Source organism: Zeugodacus cucurbitae, chromosome 6 (assembly GCF_028554725.1).
Source record: "Zeugodacus cucurbitae isolate PBARC_wt_2022May chromosome 6, idZeuCucr1.2, whole genome shotgun sequence".
NCBI lineage: Eukaryota > Metazoa > Arthropoda > Insecta > Diptera > Tephritidae > Zeugodacus > Zeugodacus cucurbitae.
The window spans coordinates 62010123-62032239 of NC_071671.1; the positions used below are offsets into that span (position 1 = coordinate 62010123).

At 35.4% G+C, this 22117-nt stretch overlaps 1 protein-coding gene across 5 annotated transcripts in view; it reads left to right on the plus strand.

Moving 5' to 3' along the window:
- LOC105209387 (protein sax-3) overlaps nt 1-22117 on the plus strand; it is a 292880-nt gene that overhangs the window by 210794 nt on the left and 59969 nt on the right. For all 5 annotated transcript variants that reach the window (XM_054234986.1, XM_054234983.1, XM_054234981.1 and 2 more), the window contains exons 5-6: nt 18437-18555; nt 19540-19723. In XM_054234986.1, the coding sequence (XP_054090961.1) occupies nt 18437-18555; nt 19540-19723 (303 nt within the window). The remainder of the gene's footprint in view (nt 1-18436; nt 18556-19539; nt 19724-22117) is intronic.

Below are 22117 nucleotides of genomic sequence, written 5' to 3' on the forward strand. Positions count from 1 at the left end.
TAGACTTAGCCGTAACCGTAACCGTTAACTTAACCTTACTTTTACACCGAACTTCAGGTGGAATCTGAATCTTAACTTTTTTTCAACCTAAGTCGCAACCTTAAATTGAGGCTAAGTCTCTTCCGAACGATATCAGTCACTCTCGTTCCACCGTACCTTACAATCGAAAGCCATTGGTTCTAAAAACCAAAAATTATTTTGCTGATTTTTCAAGCTCTATTGCAATTTGTTGTTCCATTTGTGTCATGATATCTTCAAGCAAATACTAGTGAGCGCACACACATATGCCATTATTTGTAGATATGTATATTATCCACAGCATTCAGCTAACTTTTTGAACTGACAGTCCGCAGCCGCCGAAACCGTGGCAACTGATGCAGATGTTAAAGATTTGCTGCAAACGATAACTCGATATGCTCATTCACAACAACAACAAAAGTAATAACAATGCCGCACCGCAGTTCAAACCACCATGCCACATCAGCGATACAGCTACATATAGCAACTGCCGCAAGCTACCGCACAACAACGCGTGCCGCAATCGCACATTACGTTGCAAGACACTGCAAACTGCCACACATACTCGCGGTGGCACCGCAGTTGGTAACACAAGCGTTGTTGTTGCATTTTTATTTTCTCTATCATCATCAGCACTTTGCGGCTACAACTTCGTGTCGTGTCTTGCCCCACCCCAGCCCAGTAGGTAGTACAAAGCATGCAATGTGGCGCTGCAAGTGAGTGCTGTCTTGCCACCGCCTCAGAGGTTAAAGTGTACGCTCACAAACTTCTTTCTTCTTCGACTTCTTTCTTTGCCGTTGCAAGTTGGAGTCGGAGGTGGCACGGTCGCAACCGCAGGTGATACTCGCTCGCGTAGCAAACGAAACGAAACACTCTACGCCAAGTGGGTGTTTACGCGCAACCAATAACAACAACAACAACCAGAACTCATCAACACTGCATCTCTATTGTGTGGCATGTGTTTATGGCTTATGATGTGGCATCGTTGCAACATGCCACAATTGCTGCTGCTGCGGTGGCGGCGGCGGCGGCATATGAGTAAGTGCACCTTTGCGGCGCGTTTGGTGGGTGGTGGCACGTTGTGTCGCTTTGTTGCCTGCAGTAGCGTGTAAATTGCTGGAAATTTGCAATTTCACAGCAGATTTTCATGCGCTTGCAATAATAGTTTTCCGTTGCTTGTGTCTTTTATTTTATTTTATTCAATATTTGGTAGTTAAAGTGCGCTTTGTTGGTTGTTGGTGCTGATCTGACGATTGGTGAATGCAATTCGATGTTCCCACTTTTGTTATTTGTTTGTTGCAACTTGTATTTTGAATATTTTTGTTGTTATTCGATATGCCTTAAACAGCAAATAATCAATTTTCACTCAAATTCAAACTTAATAGTGAAATAAAACTCAAGCACAAAATGAACTATAGTTTTCCACTAACTTAGCTCAAAATTTGACCATAGGTAAGATTTAATCCTAAACTCATTCATAAGCCTCAATTATATCTCAAACTCAACTAAAAAGATGATGCCAGTCTCAAACTTAAACTCAACTCAATTTTTAATTTTATCTCAGAGTACATTATAATATAACTGGAAGTGTAGTGAACAATCAGCATTAAGCTTTAGTTATAAAAACATAAACTCAACTTAAACCTTATTTTTAACTCAAAAATAACTCAAAGTTTAATAGAATCGAAACCTCAAACTAATCTGGAAACTCAAAATTCTCGAAAAACTCGAACTCAAAACACAGCAACTTCGAGTAAATTTCGGAACCCGAAACTCATACTCAAGGTTCATACTCAAAATCTTACTAAAAGTCAAAACCTTATATGGAAACTTACTCAGAATTACTTCTAATTCCACTCTACTCAATTAACAACTCAAACTTCAACAAGAATTGACACTCAAATAAAATTAACTCAAGGCTCATACTCAACATTTTAATAAAGGTCAAAATCTAATATGAACTCACTCAACTCAATCAACAACTTAAAGTACAACACGAATTGAAACTCAAATTAAAATTTGAAATTTGAGCTCATTCTAAACTTGATTGAGATTAGAACTCGATCTCGAAAGTTCAATATAAAACTCATTTGAAACTGCAATATAAACTCGAGTTTAAGGTTTTGTATTGATGAACAGCTCTAAGATATTCTTATTGGTTTCGTAGGGAAATCCTAGAACTAGTATTGCATTTAATTTATAAAGTTGTCACTCTTTCCTGTACCCAATATGAACTCTAGGCAACTTATCTCCAGAGTTATGTATTCCTACCCATACAGACGGCTTTCTGCTCGAATTTAGTTTAACAGTTAACAAAAAAAAAAACGTTATTTTTCCACCTAAATCTTTACTTCGAACGTTAGTTTATCACACTATTACTTTTCATTATTTCCATATATATTCTCCTTAACTTAGCGCCATTTCGCATTTGAAAACTTTCACTTAACATATTTTATGGCTTAACTTCAGCCATTCGCACCATAATTGCACTAACTTAACTTCTGTTTGCACACAAACACACACAAGTGGTAAACACACGCACTGACATACTGATATTCGCTTGACTCATAAAACTTCATTTAATTTAACAAAATGGCTGCCCTTCTCCTCCACATTCGCCAATAATTACTTTGCCAATTACAGCTGCGAAAAGTTTTTACACAATCAATTTTCATTCAAAATAACACAGATCAATAACTTTTCCAATCAACCCAATTTGTGAAAATCCCTCAATTGCAGTGCAGCCCTAGCAAAGCTATAAGACCAACAACAGCAACAGCAATAAGGTGGAGTTGAAAAATCGACAGAAACCCGAAGCTAATCGACATTTGTTTTCATAAGTGCGAAGCGCATAAACTACGCTACGCTTAAGTCGAAGGCGAGCAACAAACAACAAAAACAAAAACAAGCGCTTCTATTTAGCTAAGAAATGCAGGAGTGTTCCTGAGCCATATATATATTTATGTATGCAGTTGACACCCCCTCTTCTTCCAGTCTTTGGTTTATTGCTTTACTTTATTCTAAAACAAATAAATCGAGTTGTAAATTACAGCTTAACACTTTTCAACCCCGTTAAATGGCTAAGCACCTATACATAAATAAATATATATATAAATACATATATATGTAAGAAAGTGCGAATATATACTAAACCTATTCAACTGCAATTTAAGCCACTTTTCCTGCGGGTGGTTGTTGATTGGACTCGGGAGTTAGTTGAGCTACTTTGCTTTTATTGCAAATCGTTTACCCTAATCCTTGCGTGAAGAGTTGCATGCTCGTGTACTGTATGAATTGTTTACCTAGCGTGTCGCCAGAGGTTGCCAGATGTGCGGATTTTCGCTTGCTTCCTAAAATTACTTCAAGAAATAACTTTTTAATTACCAGCAAGCATTTGTTAACCACTAAGTCTCGAAATTAATTTTTCGGAATCCCGAAAATTTTCACTCCCGAAATTATTTCTTCGGGATATCGAAAATTTCGGGATTAAAGTTAACTTATTTAGTGTTTTTTCTGAAAATTTTCTAAAAAAGATAGGTTATAGTTATTGAAAAATTTCGGGATCCCAAAATTTAAATCTTCAATCCCGAAATTTTAAACCGAAAATTTTTTGCCAATAAGTTTGTATAAAAAACAAGAAAAAACGTTAACTTCGGCTGTACCGAAGCTAATATACCCTTCACAGGTGCATTTCTTTTAGTAATTATATATATGTTTTAGCAAATCTAAAGACGTAAGAAAACGTAAGTAAAAAAGAAAACATATTACTAATTCTTTTAGCCGGGTTGTTTGCTAGAAACATTAAGGTTATATTGTTAACCGATCTGAACAATTTCTTCGGAGATTATATTATTACCTTAAGCAGTAATCCATGTCAAATTTCGTGAAGATATGTAGTAAAATGCGGAAGTTTTCCATACAAGCCCTTGATTCCGATCGTTCAGTTTGTATGGCAGCTATAAGATATAGTGGTCCGATATCGGCAGTTCCAACAAATGAGCAGCTTCGAATCAGCTCAACAAACTGATCATTTACATATATACTTTATAGGGTTTCCGATGCTTCGTTCTGGATGTTACAAACATCTTGACAAACTTAATATACCCTGTCTGTTCAGGGTATAATTATAATAATTGAGCAATATATAAATATATTTTTTTGAAACAAATGTTATATTTTAACCCTTTCAAACAATCTGGCAACCTCGCATTCTCGTATTCAACACTTTAAAGTCCTTCATCTGCTCTATCCTGCTGACTCATGCACCAATCAAGAACAGCCAAAGCCGCCACCGACGGACGCATGAACGACGAAGTGCTGCCGAGCTGACAAGCTGGCTGACGAACCCCCAACATGCATTTATTGCAAAACTTTTCCAATTATTTTCCCAATTTCCACATTTGGCCCGAAAAACTTGATGGGCGAAATTGAGCGATATACGTCAATTCCATGAGCTGTAGACAGTTAGCTCACAGCCTCACACCGGGTTTTGCACGAGGTGAAGCGCTGCCTGCCATGCAACGAAGAATCGCTTTTGTTTTTGGATGTGCGGCATACATGCATATGTATATCTTGTATATGTATGCCTTGAAAGCCTGCTTCATTCTTATTCAACTCCTTTGCAGCTCATTCACTTACTCATGCCCTCAACTCCTCAGCTTTTGCTTCATATCCGTCATTGACGGCGTCTCGCCTTGGCTACAAGGTACACACACTCACATTGACGCTGACAAACAAACTTCAATTAGTGCAAACAACACCACAGCCGCATCAATCAAGCGGAAATAAACAACGGTGTGCATGTTGACTGGCGGGCACTGACGCTACGACGAAGGGAGGAGAGTTCGCTTATTTGCCCAGCGAACTTGAGCCAATTGCGGCAAGTACTGAGAATTGCAGTGTGTAAAAATAAAAATAAATAAATAAGAAAATGCAGCTGAGAAGCGTGGCTTAACAAGCTCACAATAACACACACATGCTCATTCAAATACACACCCATATTCGGGCCTGCGCATGCACCCTGTGTGTATGTGCACCCAGGCATGACGACGCATATAATCCTGCGGCTAAGAACTAATAAGTCAATCAAATTGGCTTGAGCTGGAGTGTTGATCGCTGGCAAACAACAGCTATAATAATACAACAACAATAACAACAGCAACAGCAATAACTTAAAACTCTACAAGCCATGAGGTGAAGAGTCACGAATTCATTTTTAAATGCCTGCAACTCTGAAATACATATGCGCATATATATCATCTGTCATTATATATGTTTGTATATATGTGTGTATTCTGTAAAATATATATATTTCATTTGATTTGCACCCCGATTTTCGCCAATTGTTTACACTCTCTGCCAACTCCTCGTGCCATTTAGTGAACTGTATCGTTTTCTTTATTTGCTCATCTGGCTTGCTTGCAGTTTTATTGTTTTACATCACGACTGCCTTGGGCTCTAGAAATAAAATTAACAAAACAACAATAACAACACATGGCGCTTAAACGTGCAAATAAATACGAATGCGTGAGGGCACTCGCAGGCTGTTACAATTTTTGACATCTTCCTTATTAAATAACGAGAAAAGCGAAGGGTCCATTGACAGCAGTGAAATATATGAACGTACGAGGATAGGTGGATAAGTTGTTTTATGAATTATATCGTTTTGTGTTATTTTTTTAATCTAATGGAATAGTGTCTTTATTTCATAGCAGCATAGATATCTGAACTAGGCCACTAAGATCAAAAATAAGTTTGTGCCTTTCTATGGAGAACCCTCCACATCACATATAAACTTCATTGATAATACTTTCATATTTACTCTTTCGTCTGCCCCAAGTCGTTGTCTACACATATGACATCGGTTACGGTATCCAAACTCATCCTAAAATAGCGTTGGAATAACAGTTATTAGATCACCAAAATGTGAAGGCCGCTTTAGATAAATCTTTCGCTATTATTTGAGATCTAGTTAGAACTTTTTTCCGATATTTAATCCCATATATTATCTTTCACGTCGCTTGTGGTACACTTTTCTGAAGAAATCCATTTTTTTCGAGATTGTGTGGTCTCTGGGAATCTAACCTAAAATTCAGTAAAACTAACTTATCAACTTAAACCGTCTCTTTGTAATTCTTTATAAATGGATATGAATCTGGAAATTAGAAATTAAAGGCGTGGAAAGTATATAACACTGGGCATCTGTTATTTTTCAACGACTTTTTTATTTATTTCTTTAAGTGTTGTCAGGCTCAATCGCCTCACATTGACTGCTCTACCTCCCACCCTTGAAACTAACGCCCTTTCAAATAATTCTCCTTTGCATAAATTCCGCGTTGAAAATGTCTTTTGTATAAATGAAATTCAACTTTATCACAAACAAAAGCAAACTCAAGTGATATGGCAACCAGAGCTATACAACAATAGCACAGCCAACTGTCTTTTATAATTATTGAATGCTTTAACAGAAACCAACCAAGTATTTGCAGCATCAAATCAGCCATTGCAAAATAATTAGATACGCTGTGATCTCCGTTGCCATGGCAGCATTTAATCAGCATTATTATGAACAAAGGCGCTTACTTGTCCGTCAAAGGACAATCAATCCATCTATTGTGCCATGGAATTCATGCAGAATTTATGGCTCGATTTATGAGCCTATTTATTGCGCCAAATTTCGATGAGAACAAAGCGCTGATAAATGACAGTTGGCCTGCTGGTTTAAGTACGCCACGTACATATTTACATAATTGAATGAGGTGGAGAGGGGTGTATTCTACGAACCTAATTTTAGTTGTTTATAAAGAGTGCTGTTTCTCCTTTAATTGATATCACTTCCATAAGGTAATACTTCTTTTGTTATCCAAAGTTTAAGGTTGTATTCTTTGAGATGTTGGGGGGCCGACGGTTTCTCTACAACGTGGGGCTAAGAACGAACTTAGATAGTAATGACATTGGCGAAAAATAGTCCCTTGTCTTCATTTATGTATATCATGATTTCCCTACAGATAAGGTCATTACTGGATTCATCGAAAATTTTTAAAATAATATATTTTCATTTCAAAGAAAGATTAAGAACTTTCTGAGGATTATCATATTAAATCGTTTATAAATTTTGCACAAACTTCAGATGAAGGGAAGAAAGTTATTTGTACCTATATGGTAAATACTATTTCAGTAGTGGAATGATTCAACCATATAACGGTTTTAGGTCTCTGAAAATTTTTTCTATTTTTCTAAATTTACGTCTGATTTATTTTATAGCATGTTTACTTAAAAAATTTTCAACTTCCAGTTTTACATTGATTTTACGATTTTATTGCCTCGCTCTCCCCGACGCTTCTTTATATTAAAACCCCAGCTCTCGGCTTTTACTACCTTCTCACACGCGTCATTTTATTATATTCTGAAATGTACAGTCAAGTCAGTAAATAAAGAACGAAATAAAATTTTACAATAATTTATTACTTACAATTGACGCCAAATGCCAAAAAGCATTGTCTACTTTTAGGCGCTCAAACCCGAGAAAACAGCAAAGCAGCTTATTTTAATGCCACCACTTAAAAGTGAACAATGTAAAGGAGAGTATGTACTTTCGGATATTTTACAGAGCGGTTGAAGAGTGTTATATTTGATTTCTAAAGTGTCAGGCTCAAATAAATATGGTCTGAGCGTTATATTCAGCTGAACTTGTGTGTGTTTTCATGCAAATAAGCTGTCTATATATAATTTTCTTCCTTTATTACACGTTTCTTTTAAATTTGTTTACCTTTTTCATTTTAATTCCTGTCTTATATTTGCTTGAGGCATACTTTCAGGCGCATTGCAGGCATAAGCTGTAAATATGGCACATTTATATGTATTCACATACACAAAAGATAATAAATTTAACAACCGGCAATTAAATTTATACTTTTGTTTATTTTTTTAACGGTGCCTATTATTCTGAGCATGTATGTGTGTTGTGTATATATATACCACTTACTTACTTCCCTCTTGGCATTCACTTCATTTTTATTGTAGCACCAACTTGTGCAGCAGCTATAAAATGGGGTCATTAAAAAATGTGAAAAGAAATGACTGGTCAAGCCCAATGCTTATACCTATATATATACCTTTGTTTGTATGTATGTGATTTGACCATTCTCCGCCGGAAGGTGTTTAGGGTGGGTGGGCATTAGCGATTTTAAAAAATGTTTTTGTGCTGCAGATTTTTTATAGCGCAAACTCGTGTTGCACAAACAAACACATAAACTTACATTTATTACAACAACTGTGAATAAAAATCAAAACAACAACAACCGTATAAGAAATGTATAAAGCATACAAATCGCGTTTAACTTTTAACTTTTAATGCCATCTTGCATAAATCTTCATTTCACTTCGCATAACCATACAACAGCATAGCACCACAGCGACGTTGTGTGGCACATAGCACGCCATTTTAAATGCTTGTCATTTTATTAGAACATAAAACACGCACTGACACAAAACTGCTACTCCACTGTAACTCCACTGCCACTCTCTTCAATTATGCCAGTTAAATTGGATTGTTTTGTGTGCGTGCATGTGTTGTGCTGCTGTGTATTGTAGTTACGTAGTGTTGCCACGTTGTTGCGCGTTGCTAGTTTGGTACAGGAAGCCTATAAAAATCAGCAGGTGTATCCAATTACCAAATTTATACGCACATAAATTTGAGCACCTTAATTTGTGCGCTCTATTGTTGGCAGATTTTCAAATGAATTTTGAATTTCGTAAGAATTGTGCTATCAAACGATTTTATTGGTTAACGTTTCTATGCAAATTTTTCGCAGACAAGTTGAGAGTAGAGTATATTGTATGGGGTTTGAGTAATTACGAGGCTTTGCTTAGTTAAAATTTAATTAAATATAGCTGAAAAATAAGGTGTATGAGAGACAAATAAAGAATAAAAATAAAATTAAAAATAAGAAATCTGGTCTAGTTTCAAAGTAATATATATAAAATAATAAATCGAAGCATATCTGTAGGCTTATACGAAAAGTTTGTCAGAAAATTGGTAGAATAGTAGAGCGTGTAGTAGTTGTATTATTGTTTATGAATATAAACTAGACTTTAGATTCATCAATGGTGTTCATTCAGAAGAGCACGAATTCAACTATTATTTATGAAAAAAAAATATAAAATAATTAAGCATACCTTTAGGCTTATGAAACAATTTTTTATATAAATCTATTTTGTATTTTAACAAATCACTGACGTTAATCACCTAAAATATCTCAACGAAACACTTTTTTTATTATTTAAACCTAAAATGTTTTCTAGAGAGAAATTTAGAGCTTCCTATTATGGTACTAGCTCCATAGCTAGACATTAAGGCATATCCAAATATAAATATATTAATACGAATTTTATAATAACAAAGTGAGTAAAAGAACTGAAGTAAAATTTAATCATAACATAGTGTGTATAAAACATTGCCTACATTTAGGCAAAACGGTTATATTTAAAATTTACCGTAGTCGCACACCATATGCTGTTATCAGCAATATTTTCATCCAATTAAAGCAATATTTTGCTGAATATAATCTTTGATATAAAATAATATGTATTCAAGTTCGGACAGACTATATATTTTTTTCATAAAATATTGTATAATTACTTACTTACTTTATTCAATCTTTTAGAATTTTTAATAACAAAATCCAATTGAATGAGAATACGTTTCGATGATCTACATTAGTGATGAGCGCTATTTCACTACCGGTGATTTTTTTTCACTGTGATTGAAAAATCGCGAATAGCAACTGCGATCAATTTTTGTAATAGCAGTGATTTACAATCTGCTATTGCGATTTCATAATTTGAGTTCGATGACAGTAGCTATAGAGAAGTTCAGTGCTTTTGTTCGATCACTGTACAGATAGGAATTCAGTAATTCTAATTCGATCACTACAGGAATAGCAGCACCACTGTAGAAATAGCAGTTCGAAAAGTACCAATCACTGTTCAGTAGCAATCACATTTCAGTACCAATATCAGTTCGAAAGTAGAAAGTGATTGGTTCAGTAATCACAGTAGAAAATTTAGTTGCGATTTCGGTAATTTTGGGGTACGGTGATACAAAAGCAGTTAAATGTACCCCAAATTTATTAATTAGTAAATTGTGATCACAAAAAAATAAAAAAAAATATGGAGTACAAATTCTCATAAATTCGATTTTTTTGGGCCATCGCAATAGCAATATAAAATCACAGTGATTTAAAAATAGCAATCACTGAAATCACAATAATTTATGAGTAAAAATATATTTATTGTCAAAGTATTTCTAAGTACTAAATACTAAATACAAAAATATCGAAGTTTGTCGTTAAGTATGTAGTATTGTTTTGCTACTAAAATTAAATAGAAAGATGTTGATATTTATATTTCTGGTATATAGCATTTCTATACATAACATAAGGGGGAAAGTGCAAATTCAAGTCAATATATATATAGACATTGAAGGTGTTCAGCAGCATCAATGCATATTTGTATAAGTTTGAGTGCTTACAAGAAAGCAACTGACAGCTAAGACAACTCTCAGCGCGAATTTTGCACACCTACATACACATCAGTTAAAGATTATTTGCAAATATCAAAGACACAGCTAATTACATACATACACAAGTATATTTCATACAACAACTATTCTGTCTCTACACAACGTTTTAAAGCGCACCGCCAGCCGCTGCCAAGTGTCAAGTAAACAAATACACGCAAACATGCCCACCAGCAGCATAAATTTTAAACGCTTTTCTTTAACTTTCTGCGTGTGATTTGCATTAACCAGCGCGGCTGTAAGCGTCTTCCGCTGCCACTTTTACAATGCAAATTAAGCACACACAAATGAGTACATATGAGTATATATATGAGTATATATGAGTATACTATATTTGCACCTTTCTATTTGTATTTGCCACAAACAGTTTGTGCGTATTTACTTTGTGCCATCATGCTGCCGCAGGCGTTGTTGATTTGACGTTCAGCAGCAGCCGACCAGCATGCGTACGCACAAATGTATTAATAATAAATGCGACACAATGAAAGAAGAGTCAATTAGTTGCCTCTGTTTGTGTGGGTTTGTGCGGGTTTATGTGCTTAAGCCAGACATTTTCAATTCAATTAGATACGCGCGCACACCTTTGTCTTAGTCTCATTCTGCTCTCGAACTCTCCCTTTGCTCCTAACTCTACCTCCGCCAGCCAACTCCTTTCACTTGCAGCGCACTTTCCATACCTTCCTTCCACGCTTTGGCAGCACCTTCAAAGAGCGAATCCGCTTTACTCGCCGTTCTGCTCTGCACAGCGACATCACGCGTGTTGCAAATATTTTTGTATGCTAATTATGGTATAATTAAATGCATACACCGCCAGCTAAACTACAATGCAAACAAGCGCACATACATTGAGAATGAATTAAAGCTCACAAGCAGAGCAATGCTTTCACACACTCACACCCATGCGCTTGAGCGCTAATTTGCTAAACACATGTTGCCGCCCACGTACGCTGCGCACAACCCACGAATTTCCGCAATTAGATTGAGTCGCTTTGAGAATATAATCCTTTCGCTACTTTTTAGCGACGTATTTTAGTGCGTGCGTGTGTGTGTTTGTAATTGCCGCTAGCTTTCAACTAGTATGGAGGTGTAGGTAGTTTCAGTTGCCTACACTTAGGCGTAGCGCAAAGCACACGCATCGCTACTCACGTGACGCTAATTTAATATTTTAATTAGCAACTAAATGTGTGTGCCACAAAGCGCGCCAGCACTTATACACACCTACATTATTAGAAAGCAGTGTGTAAAATGAAATGAAATGAACAATTGTTTGGGGAAAAAATGCTTTGTTTTACATGAAACGTTTGTGATTGTCCTTTGCAGGAATGTGCGCATTGCAATTATCATTGCCTTACGGCGTGTACTCGCTAGTGTCCTAGATTGTAGGAATTATCGCGCGCTTCTGCTAGCAATTATCATTTTATTTTTATCTGTAACACATATGCACCTCGGATACCGTTTTCACTTCTACTCATTGCTTTACCTTGTAAAGTTAGTGTTTTTAATTATCCAAAAACATTCTTTCATTAATTTGATTCTTATGAGATTGCTTTTTTTAGTCTGCAAGGCAGTCAGGTGTAATATCAGCTGTCTCTAGTGTTTCCGGTTAGACATACATATACACGATATATACATATGGGGCGGCTAGTAGCTTCAAATATGTGAAAGCTAGTTCTACATACTCTCTTTCTATATATATATTTGTATAAATTTGGGGGTCTGTGTGCTTTAACCAGCCTTCGACATCTTAATTATGCAGCTGTTGCGATTTCCATATGAATATAGCAGCTTACTTGCGGTTTAATTAGTTTTAATGAAATGATTAACCTAATATTTATGGGTAATACGACTTAAGTGTGGCTTTAAAGCGTTATGTAAGCCTTCTTTATAAATGTTACGTAATTCTTATTAGCTGGAAAACAGCAGAATCTTGTGAAAATTTAAAACTTTTAATCAGCACCTTGAATGCTCGTTGATTTCGGTATAATAAAGTTGGCATTTGAAGCCGCTCATATATCACATTGGTTTCTCAAATTATTTTCATAATTTGCTGACTTCTTTCGTTCAGTTGTTCAATTTACAGTGGAACTTCCATAACTCGAACTTTTGAATTGGCAATAGCGTTTAGAAATCCAATTTCATACAAATTTCCTGCCATAACTCAAACTTCTATAACTCGAAGCTATCCGTTAATCAAGCTCTTGAATTGGCAATAGAAGACAAATTTCATAGAAATTTCTCTCCATAAATCGAACTTTTCGACCAGGGCATAATATAAAAAATAAAATTTTACTATAGATGCAGAATTTTAAAAGAGTCCCTATATTCGTATGGAGGCGAACAAAAAATATAATATTACATTTATAGATTTAATAAATCGTGTAACAAAGGCATGAGATACAAACGTCAGGAGCCAAACAATAGCAAAGTGCAACAAACAAAATTAGAGAATACATGTTTTATGGTATTTAAATAAAACTTTTTTCTAAGTAAATAAATAAAACTGTTTATAAATATATACTTTAAAGCTTTAAAAAAAATATATTTTTTAATTAAAAATTCTATAACTCGAAGTCTCCCTAACTTGAAGTTTTTTTTGTGGATTATGGTGATTCGAGTTAGAAAAGTTCCACTGTATTTTCATAGGAAATAATTGACAGAGTATGAAATCTAAAAATTTTCTTCAATAAGAGATAAACTATAGTGGTGTATTTTCCTTTCATAAAAGTTAACCTAGAAACCAAAACCATATTTGAGTGTTTCGATACAAATCCCTACCACTACTAATTTTATTTTTTCTACGGGTAAGAGCTTTTTATAAACTTGAAATGGTTGGAATCCTTCTTTGGCAGTTCATTAACATAAGCGACAGAGTGAAACGCGGAAACATTCGAGGAATAACCACACCTCCAGCATACAAGTAACGATATTATACAAAATTACTAAAATATAGACGATAAAAATTGTAGAGGAGATTATAATGGTCTTCCACATATAAAAATAATCGCACAAATGACTACACTGCTAAGACTTGTAAAAATTTGTATTATTACATTTTCAGTTTTTCTTCTTATCACGGCCAGAAAGTGAACCAAAGTTGTACCTACCTACCTACTATTCACTATTGATCTTTGATTGTTCAAATATTACAGAGTAGCGAATCGAACGAACTACAACAGTTATTTAAACAGACTGAAAGCTACTGCTATAGCACCTAAGCATAAGCATTTAGTTTCTCTCTTTGGTGAACAAATGCTTCTTCAAGTGAAGTTTTATGTTTTAAAATGTATGATTTTGGAAAGTTAGCAAACTTTAGCAAAACTTGTCCAAATCAGTAAAAACAAAACCAGGTGGCAAAGAAGAAGAAAGTGGTTATACAAATTTAAGGAGGTAACAGCATACTCTCTCATATCGAACTCTAATACATTGTATAGAGATATTTGATAAGTGTTAAATTGCAAAAACGAAATATTTATTTGGAAATAATAATAATTCATTTCGGCAACGATGAAAATATTTATAATTAAAAAAGCGCTGCTCTTGGTATTTAGAGATTTTGTATGAGAGGGAATTAAGTGAAATTGAATATTTGTAAGGCATATACATTGAAATTGAAATTCCACTAACAATAAATAAAATACATTTTGTTTAGAAAATATGCAATGCTCACCATTATGCACAACTAATGAATTCAAATATGCTTTATATGCATGCTGTGCGCAATCATATTGTTTGCAGTGATTTATTTGCCACACTTTGTTTCGGTACGCTTGCAAATAATGGTGGCACTGCGGCACAATTAAAGTCGTTAAAATTTCAAAATATGCATTATATGCTATTATATATATGTATGTATGTATATGAAAGCGATTTATAAAGGGTGATTTTTTTGAGGTTAGGATTTTCATGCATTAGTATTTGACAGATCACGTGGGATTTCAGACATGGTGTCAAAGAGAAAGATGCTCAGTATGCTTTGACATTTCATCATGAATAGACTTACTAACGAGCAACGCTTGCAAATCATTGAATTTTATTACCAAAATCAGTGTTCGGTTCGAAATGTGTTTCGCGATGTGTTTTGTTCAGCGATGAGGCTCATTTCTGGTTGAATGGCTACGTAAATAAGCAAAATTGCCGCATTTGGGGTGAAGAGCAACCAGAAGCCGTTCAAGAACTGCCCATGCATCCCGAAAAATGCACTGTTTGGTGTGGTTTGTACGCTGGTGGAATCATTGGACCGTATTTTTTCAAAGATGCTGTTGGACGCAACGTTACGGTGAATGGCGATCGCTATCGTTCGATGCTAACAAACTTTTTGTTGCCAAAAATGGAAGAACTGAACTTGGTTGACATGTGGTTTCAACAAGATGGCGCTACATGCCACACAGCTCGCGATTCTATGGCCATTTTGAGGGAAAACTTCGGAGAACAATTCATCTCAAGAAATGGACCCGTAAGTTGGCCACCAAGATCATGCGATTTAACGCCTTTAGACTATTTTTTGTGGGGCTACGTCAAGTCTAAAGTCTACAGAAATAAGCCAGCAACTATTCCAGCTTTGGAAGACAACATTTCCGAAGAAATTCGGGCTATTCCGGCCGAAATGCTCGAAAAAGTTGCCCAAAATTGGACTTTCCGAATGGACCACCTAAGACGCAGCCGCGGTCAACATTTAAATGAAATTATCTTCAAAAAGTAAATGTCATGAACCAATCTAACGTTTCAAATAAAGAACCGATGAGATTTTGCAAATTTTATGCGTTTTTTTTTTTAAAAAGTTATCAAGCTCTTAAAAAATCACCCTTTATATATTTACACAATTTTCCATTGAACTGTTCAACACTTAATGCCGCTGCATGCGATGCTGGCAAGTTGACAGCGCCAAAATTTATGCCTGACACTTGCTGGCGTTGCATAAACAATAAGCAAGCAGCAGCAGCGGAAAAGTGGCACAAAAAATATATTTCAAATCGTATATAAAGCGCACAAGACAATGGGCAAATCGCAGAGACAATGCGAATAATGTGAAATGCCAACACACACACTTACACTCGTATAAACAATTAAATGCCTATGTGTGTGTAGGCGCAACAAAGCGGCCAAAAATCGAAAAAAGAAAATTCAATAAAAAATTGAATCGAAAATTGGCATAAAAAAACTCATATAAAATTAAATTGTATTGCAATGCATTGAATTGAATTGCCATTCAAAGGAAATTTATGAAGCAGGAAGCAAATAATTGAATATGAAATAAATATGGAAAATGAGAGAAAAAATCGACGAAAAGTGTTAGAGCAACAACAACAACACACACTATTGTCACAAAAGGCAACGAAGGTCGCACTGGTTGTGGTTAACTTTAAACGTTTAAACCACTTCATGCCACATGCCAATACAGCTGCGCAAAGGTGTCGCGCTTGTCTGCGGTTGACTACGTTTGCCCTGACTGCCTGCCACGCTTGCGCCAAACTTAAACTTATGCGCCACGCCACCACGACGTACCATTGGGATTTCGCAAGCGCTGGCTTATAAGCTTATATGTGGCAAGTAAGCGAGCAAAGAGTGACACAAAAAAAAAACAGAAGTGTTAAAGTGTTTCAAAATCTTTTGGGCGCAAAAATTGGGTGGGTGTTTCCAAAACTAGCTGTAAATTAAATAAAGTGGCGACAACTTTGATTTATGGTCGCCAAGCGTCGACGTAGCCGCCTGCGAGTCGACACCAATCAAACGGCGAGTCAATTGCAAGTCACACCAAGTCAAGTCGCAAGCTAAAATGAGTGGAATTGAATTGAATTTTATTTATAATTGCACGGTTGATTAGAAGTAAAATGACAGCAGCAAGTCACAAAGTGTTGCAAGCACTCTGATTTGGTTGAAAGTGAAAAATTATGTGCGCAAATAAAAAATGAAATTAAAATCATTTGCATATCGCAGATTGAAGTGAATGCTGTCACACTTTTAAATAAATATTTATGTTTACAACAACATAAATTGTCGCAATATGTTGCACAATTATGCATAAAGCGCGCTTTGCCACAAGCAAAGCCATACAAAAATATATTCATAAGTAAGCGCGAAACTAATTAAAAGCGTAAATTCAAATGAGCTACACATAAAACTCGAAAGATTATGCTACATTTATTATTATGAAAAGTTCCTCCAACATGCTACACACGCTCACTTGCAAACGGAAATGCATTGACACACCATGCAACTTAGCAACTTAGCAACTTAGCTTTCAATTAAAATCACATAAATTCATTGACAATACTTGTGTGTGTTATTAAAGCGTTTAGCTAGTGAGACTTGATTAGCAGCTTAAGCAGCAGCTGCGTCGTTGCGCATGCGCACTACTTCCTTGATGCAGCAAGGCGTGTTGCTGCGCCTATGTGGCTGTTTTGAAGATTGCTCAAGCTTCATTTGCCTCATAAAAATCTATTTAAACAACGCGCGAGTTGGTCACACACCCACTCATATTCATACACTTACACACACGCACGATGATGATCACTTTAATTGTTGCCCTAATGGAGTTTTGTCATAAAATTACGATTATTATTATTACTTGTACGCTATGCACCGCTTTTTCTGGTGTCTTCGGAAGATAGTGTGTGAATTGATTGCGGGTAGAGGATTTCTTGATATATTTAAATGTATGTTGGAGTGTTTGTTGCATACATATATAATAAAGAAGAGTCTCTTTCTGAGCATCACTTAAAAGCAATTCGTTAAGTGGCTATTTTTGTTGTTATTTTATTTTTACTAAAATTATCGAAGAAAGTTGAGAAAAATAATAAAAAATACAGTCACTAGCCCTACCCACTGTTTTCTGTTGGTTGCAATATATTCTCTTTGAAATTCGAATCTAACATTCCTCTCTCTATATCATATCTGGTCTTACCGATGAGAGTCATTCACTGCGCGCAGATCATTTTGCAATCAAGATTCAGTGTTTTATTCCATTAAAATACATTTCAATTATACATGGTTCGTGTCCATTATATGTGTTTCAATTTCATTTCGTTCCACCCCTTAATTTGAATTCAACTAGTTTTTATTTGTTTCAATTTCACTCAGTTCCATTTCTCCTTTTAATTTGACTTCTGCATTTTATTTGTTTCAATACCATTTCGTTCCATTACATTCCATTTTTAACTGACTTCACATTTTTTGTATAAGAAACATATTTCATTTTATTCGAATTCCTTTTAATTCATCCATATCTTATATATGGCACATGTCTAATGGTTCTGCTCTACTTAATTTAGCTTTGTTTCTTGCATTGGAACGTTTTTTGTTCTATTTGAGTTCTATTATTTAAACAAGGTCTTGTTATTTTATTTGTCTTCAATTTCGTTTCCTTTTAGTTCATTCCTAATCAATTTAAACCACAATTTCTTTCCACTCTAGATGATCCTTTTCATTTAATTTGATCTCATTCCCGTTTCCTTTTTTGTTTCACTTAATTGAAATCAATTTTATTTTAACTTGCTCCACATAAATTCTGATACTTAGTTTTGTTTTCTTTCTCCACTGGATGTCTGTCAATTGGTTTTGTTCAGTTCCTTTTTAAATTTCCTACCATATCGTTTCATTTTCGTTCATTCCCTGCTTCCAAAATGAAAGCTATTTAACTTAAGTTTGTTTAAGTCAATTCCATATTATTTCATTTCGCTTTGTTCTATGTTGAACCGTTTCATGTTTCATTTTCAGCTTTTGAATATTCCAAAGTTTCTATGGCCGACACATATTACTAAATATTACACATAATTTATGAATAATATATTTTTAAACAGTTCCCACAATCTTCTCCACCTTTAATTTCTTCTTTCATTTCAGTTCTACGTGATGACTTCCGCTCGCAACCGAAGGACACACGTGTGGCTAAAGGCGAAACAGCTTTACTGGAATGTGGTCCACCGAAGGGCACACCAGAACCGGCGCTAATTTGGGTGAAGGTGAGTGCGAAGAATTCTAAAATGTACTTTACAGGATTATATATATACCTAACACCAGATTTATCTATGGGTTGACACATATAAAGTAGCAAATATCCCGAAAATTATCATCATAAAGCAAACCTACAGCAAGAAATGCCAGAAAAGCACCCATAAAAATCTGCAACTTAACCTCACGCACTACAAGCTGCCACACCGACTGCTTGTTGCATTCAAAAAGTCGGTTATTACTGTGTTGCTGCATCAGCGCTGCGTTGACATGCGTGCATAATGCATGCGACGGCACTGTGGCAAATGTTGCAAATGCACATTTACATGCTGCTTCTTCATTTGGATTTTTCCCACTGCATAAGGGGAATTATAAATAAATAAAAATGTTATTAGAGTACATTTGCGCAGCAGGTTGTCAGCTGGCAGCGTTCACTTACATATGTGGGTACACGTTGACTTTCAGTTATGCAAATATACTGTTATATGAGCATACATATGTAATGTGACTGTGTATGTGTGTGCGTTTAAGCATAAATGTTGCCGTATTTATTTGCACAAATGGAAAAGCTGTGAATTATTTATGCGCCTGGCTGTCAGAAAGCGAAATGTGTGTGTGCATAAATTCGCTTTGAAATTGATATGTAAAGTGCAGGCGACAAGCGGCGCAGGCGTAAGGTGGCAAGGAAGGTGTTTTTGCCGTATTTGTCGTGCGAAAATGTAAATAAAATTCGCTGAAGTGTGGAAAAATTGAGTGTCTGTAATGAATATGTTGTGAAAACATAAATAATATATGAAAAACGTTTGCAGATTTGAGCGATTTCTTTAGGAAATATTATTTTACAAAAATTTTTGACTCGACAATTTTTTTTTTAATTTTTAGTACTTAGTAATAAACAAAATAACAACATTCGTAAACTACTAAAATACACAAAACCCGTCCAAAATAATATTTACAACTTCTCTTCTTCTCCCTTTTCTCATCTCCTTTTTCAGGACGGTGTACCGTTGGATGATTTAAAAATGAAATCTTATGGACCCACATCACGTATACGCGTCGTCGATGGTGGCAATTTATTGATAAGCAATGTGGAGCCCATCGATGAGGGCAACTACAAGTGCATTGCGCAGAATTTGGTTGGCACACGCGAGTCCGGTTATGCTAAATTAATTGTGCAAGGTAAGTTTGTTCAAAAAAGTTTCAAAACAATAAACACAAATTTAACTTGCAACAACAATAACAAAGATATACTTGCAACAAAAATAACAACAACAATAAATAGTTGAAACAAAAGCTGCGTGGCGTCACGTGCAGCAACAAATAAGTTGCCACAACTTGACTGCATTGCCTTAAGCAACACTATTTAATTTTATTTTATACTCATATTTATAGTGTTATTGTTGTTGTGCTTAACTTTTGTGGTTTATTGCCGATTTACCTGCTTATTTAATTTTTGTCTGCTTTTGGTTATCCATTTGCATATAACTTTCTTCCTTTTTGCTTGCGTTATGCGCAAGAAACGTGTTTACCGACTATTTTATTTTTGTTTTTGTATTTTTTCTTTGCTCGTGAGGATGCTTTCGAGCAAATTCAATTTGAATATTCATGCGTGTTTGTTGCACGAGCAAAAGGTTTCTTATGTCCGCCGATAAGTTGCTTAGATAACTGTTATAAGTGGTCATGAATGGAGATACCGTACGGTGGATGGTTGTATAGATATTTATGCGTGTGAGTAGTATGTAAATGCATATCTGTAAATTGAATTGAAAGGTGCGTGGACACAGTGACATGTTAGCATGGCGAGATAAGAATGGAATTCTTTATATAAAAGAATATAGAAGAATATATGAGGCTTTGCTCGAGCTTGTGCTGTTCAGCACCGTTTATCTTAGTAGGTCAGAGTTTACATCAAGCACTTTTTTCGAAATTAGGTCATCAGTCTGAAAAAAAAATCAAAAATCGAAAGTTTGTTTCAGAGAGTATTCGTTCGTTTATAGAGCTAGAGCTAGAGATAGAGATAGAGATAGAGATAGAGATAGAGATAGAGATAGAGATAGAGATAGAGATAGAGATAGAGATAGAGCTAGAGCTAGAGCTAGAGATAGAGATAGAGATAGAGATAGAGATAGAGATAGAGATAGAGATAGCGATAGAGATAGAGATAGAGATAGAGATAGAGATAGAGATAGAGATAAAGGTAGAGATAGAGGTAGAGATAGAGGTAGAGATAGAGGTAGAGATAGAGATAGAGATAGAGATAGAGATAGAGATAGAGATAGAGATAGAGATAGAGATAGAGATAGAGATAGAGATAGAGATAGAGATAGAGATAGAGATAGAGATAGAGATAGAGATAGAGATAGAGATAGAGATAGAGATAGAGATAGAGATAGAGATAGAGATGTAGGTAGACATAAAGAATACCGGTGAATCAAAACCGTGGATCGGACCTTCTGAACCAAATAGAAAAAAGGAGTTCATGTGAGGAAAATTTGATAAAAAACGATTATTGTTTAAGTTTTAACCATTTTGAGCTGTATCACACTTCTTTCTGAAATTCCGAGTGCAAAGAAATGAGATGATTATTTAATGAAATTTCTAAAATTGTAATAAAAGCTTTTACTTATAAATAAAAAACTTCCAATTAGACCCGTAACCCACTTTCTTCTGAAGAATTTTACCATAATTTTTATTATACTTTCAAATATATTTTCCAAAAAAAAGAAGAATTAAACCTAAAAGCCTGTCTTCATTCACTACCGCTATTTGGTTTCACTTAAAACTTTTCTGCTTTTTGCACAACTTGAACTAATCTCGGCGCTACACTCTCGCAGAAATGCATTTCACAAACAACAACAATAAATACAATATATACGCTACACTGAATAAAAATCGAAAAAGAGAGCTTTTATTGAACGAATTTGCTATTAGCATAAATTTCCTCGAGAATCTGCTGTTGCACTTAGTGGCCATTCACCGCATATTGGCGCAGTAAATAAATAAATACGGTAAGTCGTACAGCAGCAGCAGCAGCCAAGTTCCAAGGGATTGGAAACGGCAAAACAATAAAAAGTAATGACTGCAATGATAGAGAGGAGAAGACAAGAAGAAAAAGCAAAAATCGAAGTCAAATGGAAATGGAAATGTGAATGTGACCGAAATATTGCTGATGCACCACTTAGGTGCTTGCCATTGTTGTTGTAGGGATTTTCGCACAGTAAGCGCCCAGCAGCGCTCACAGCGGGGTTCGCAGGAAATGTTGCACTGCCAGTGAATATCCGAAACCAATGGAAAAAAAAATAAAAACAACTTGAGTAAAAGTGAATGCGAAAAAGTGCATAAAAATGGAAGAAAAAGTGAATAAGGAAAAAAGAATTGTAGCGTATCAAAGCGAAGAAGACACACATAAAATCTGCACAATTGCATAAGCGCGCATTCGGAGTGCAGCATTAAATGCACACCATTTGCGCAAACAGATTTGTAGGGGGTCCGGGGGGAGAGTCAAATGTACAGCTGTAAGGCAAATATACGTATGTGTGTGAGGTTGCCAAGTAAGTCAGCGCAAGTGCATAG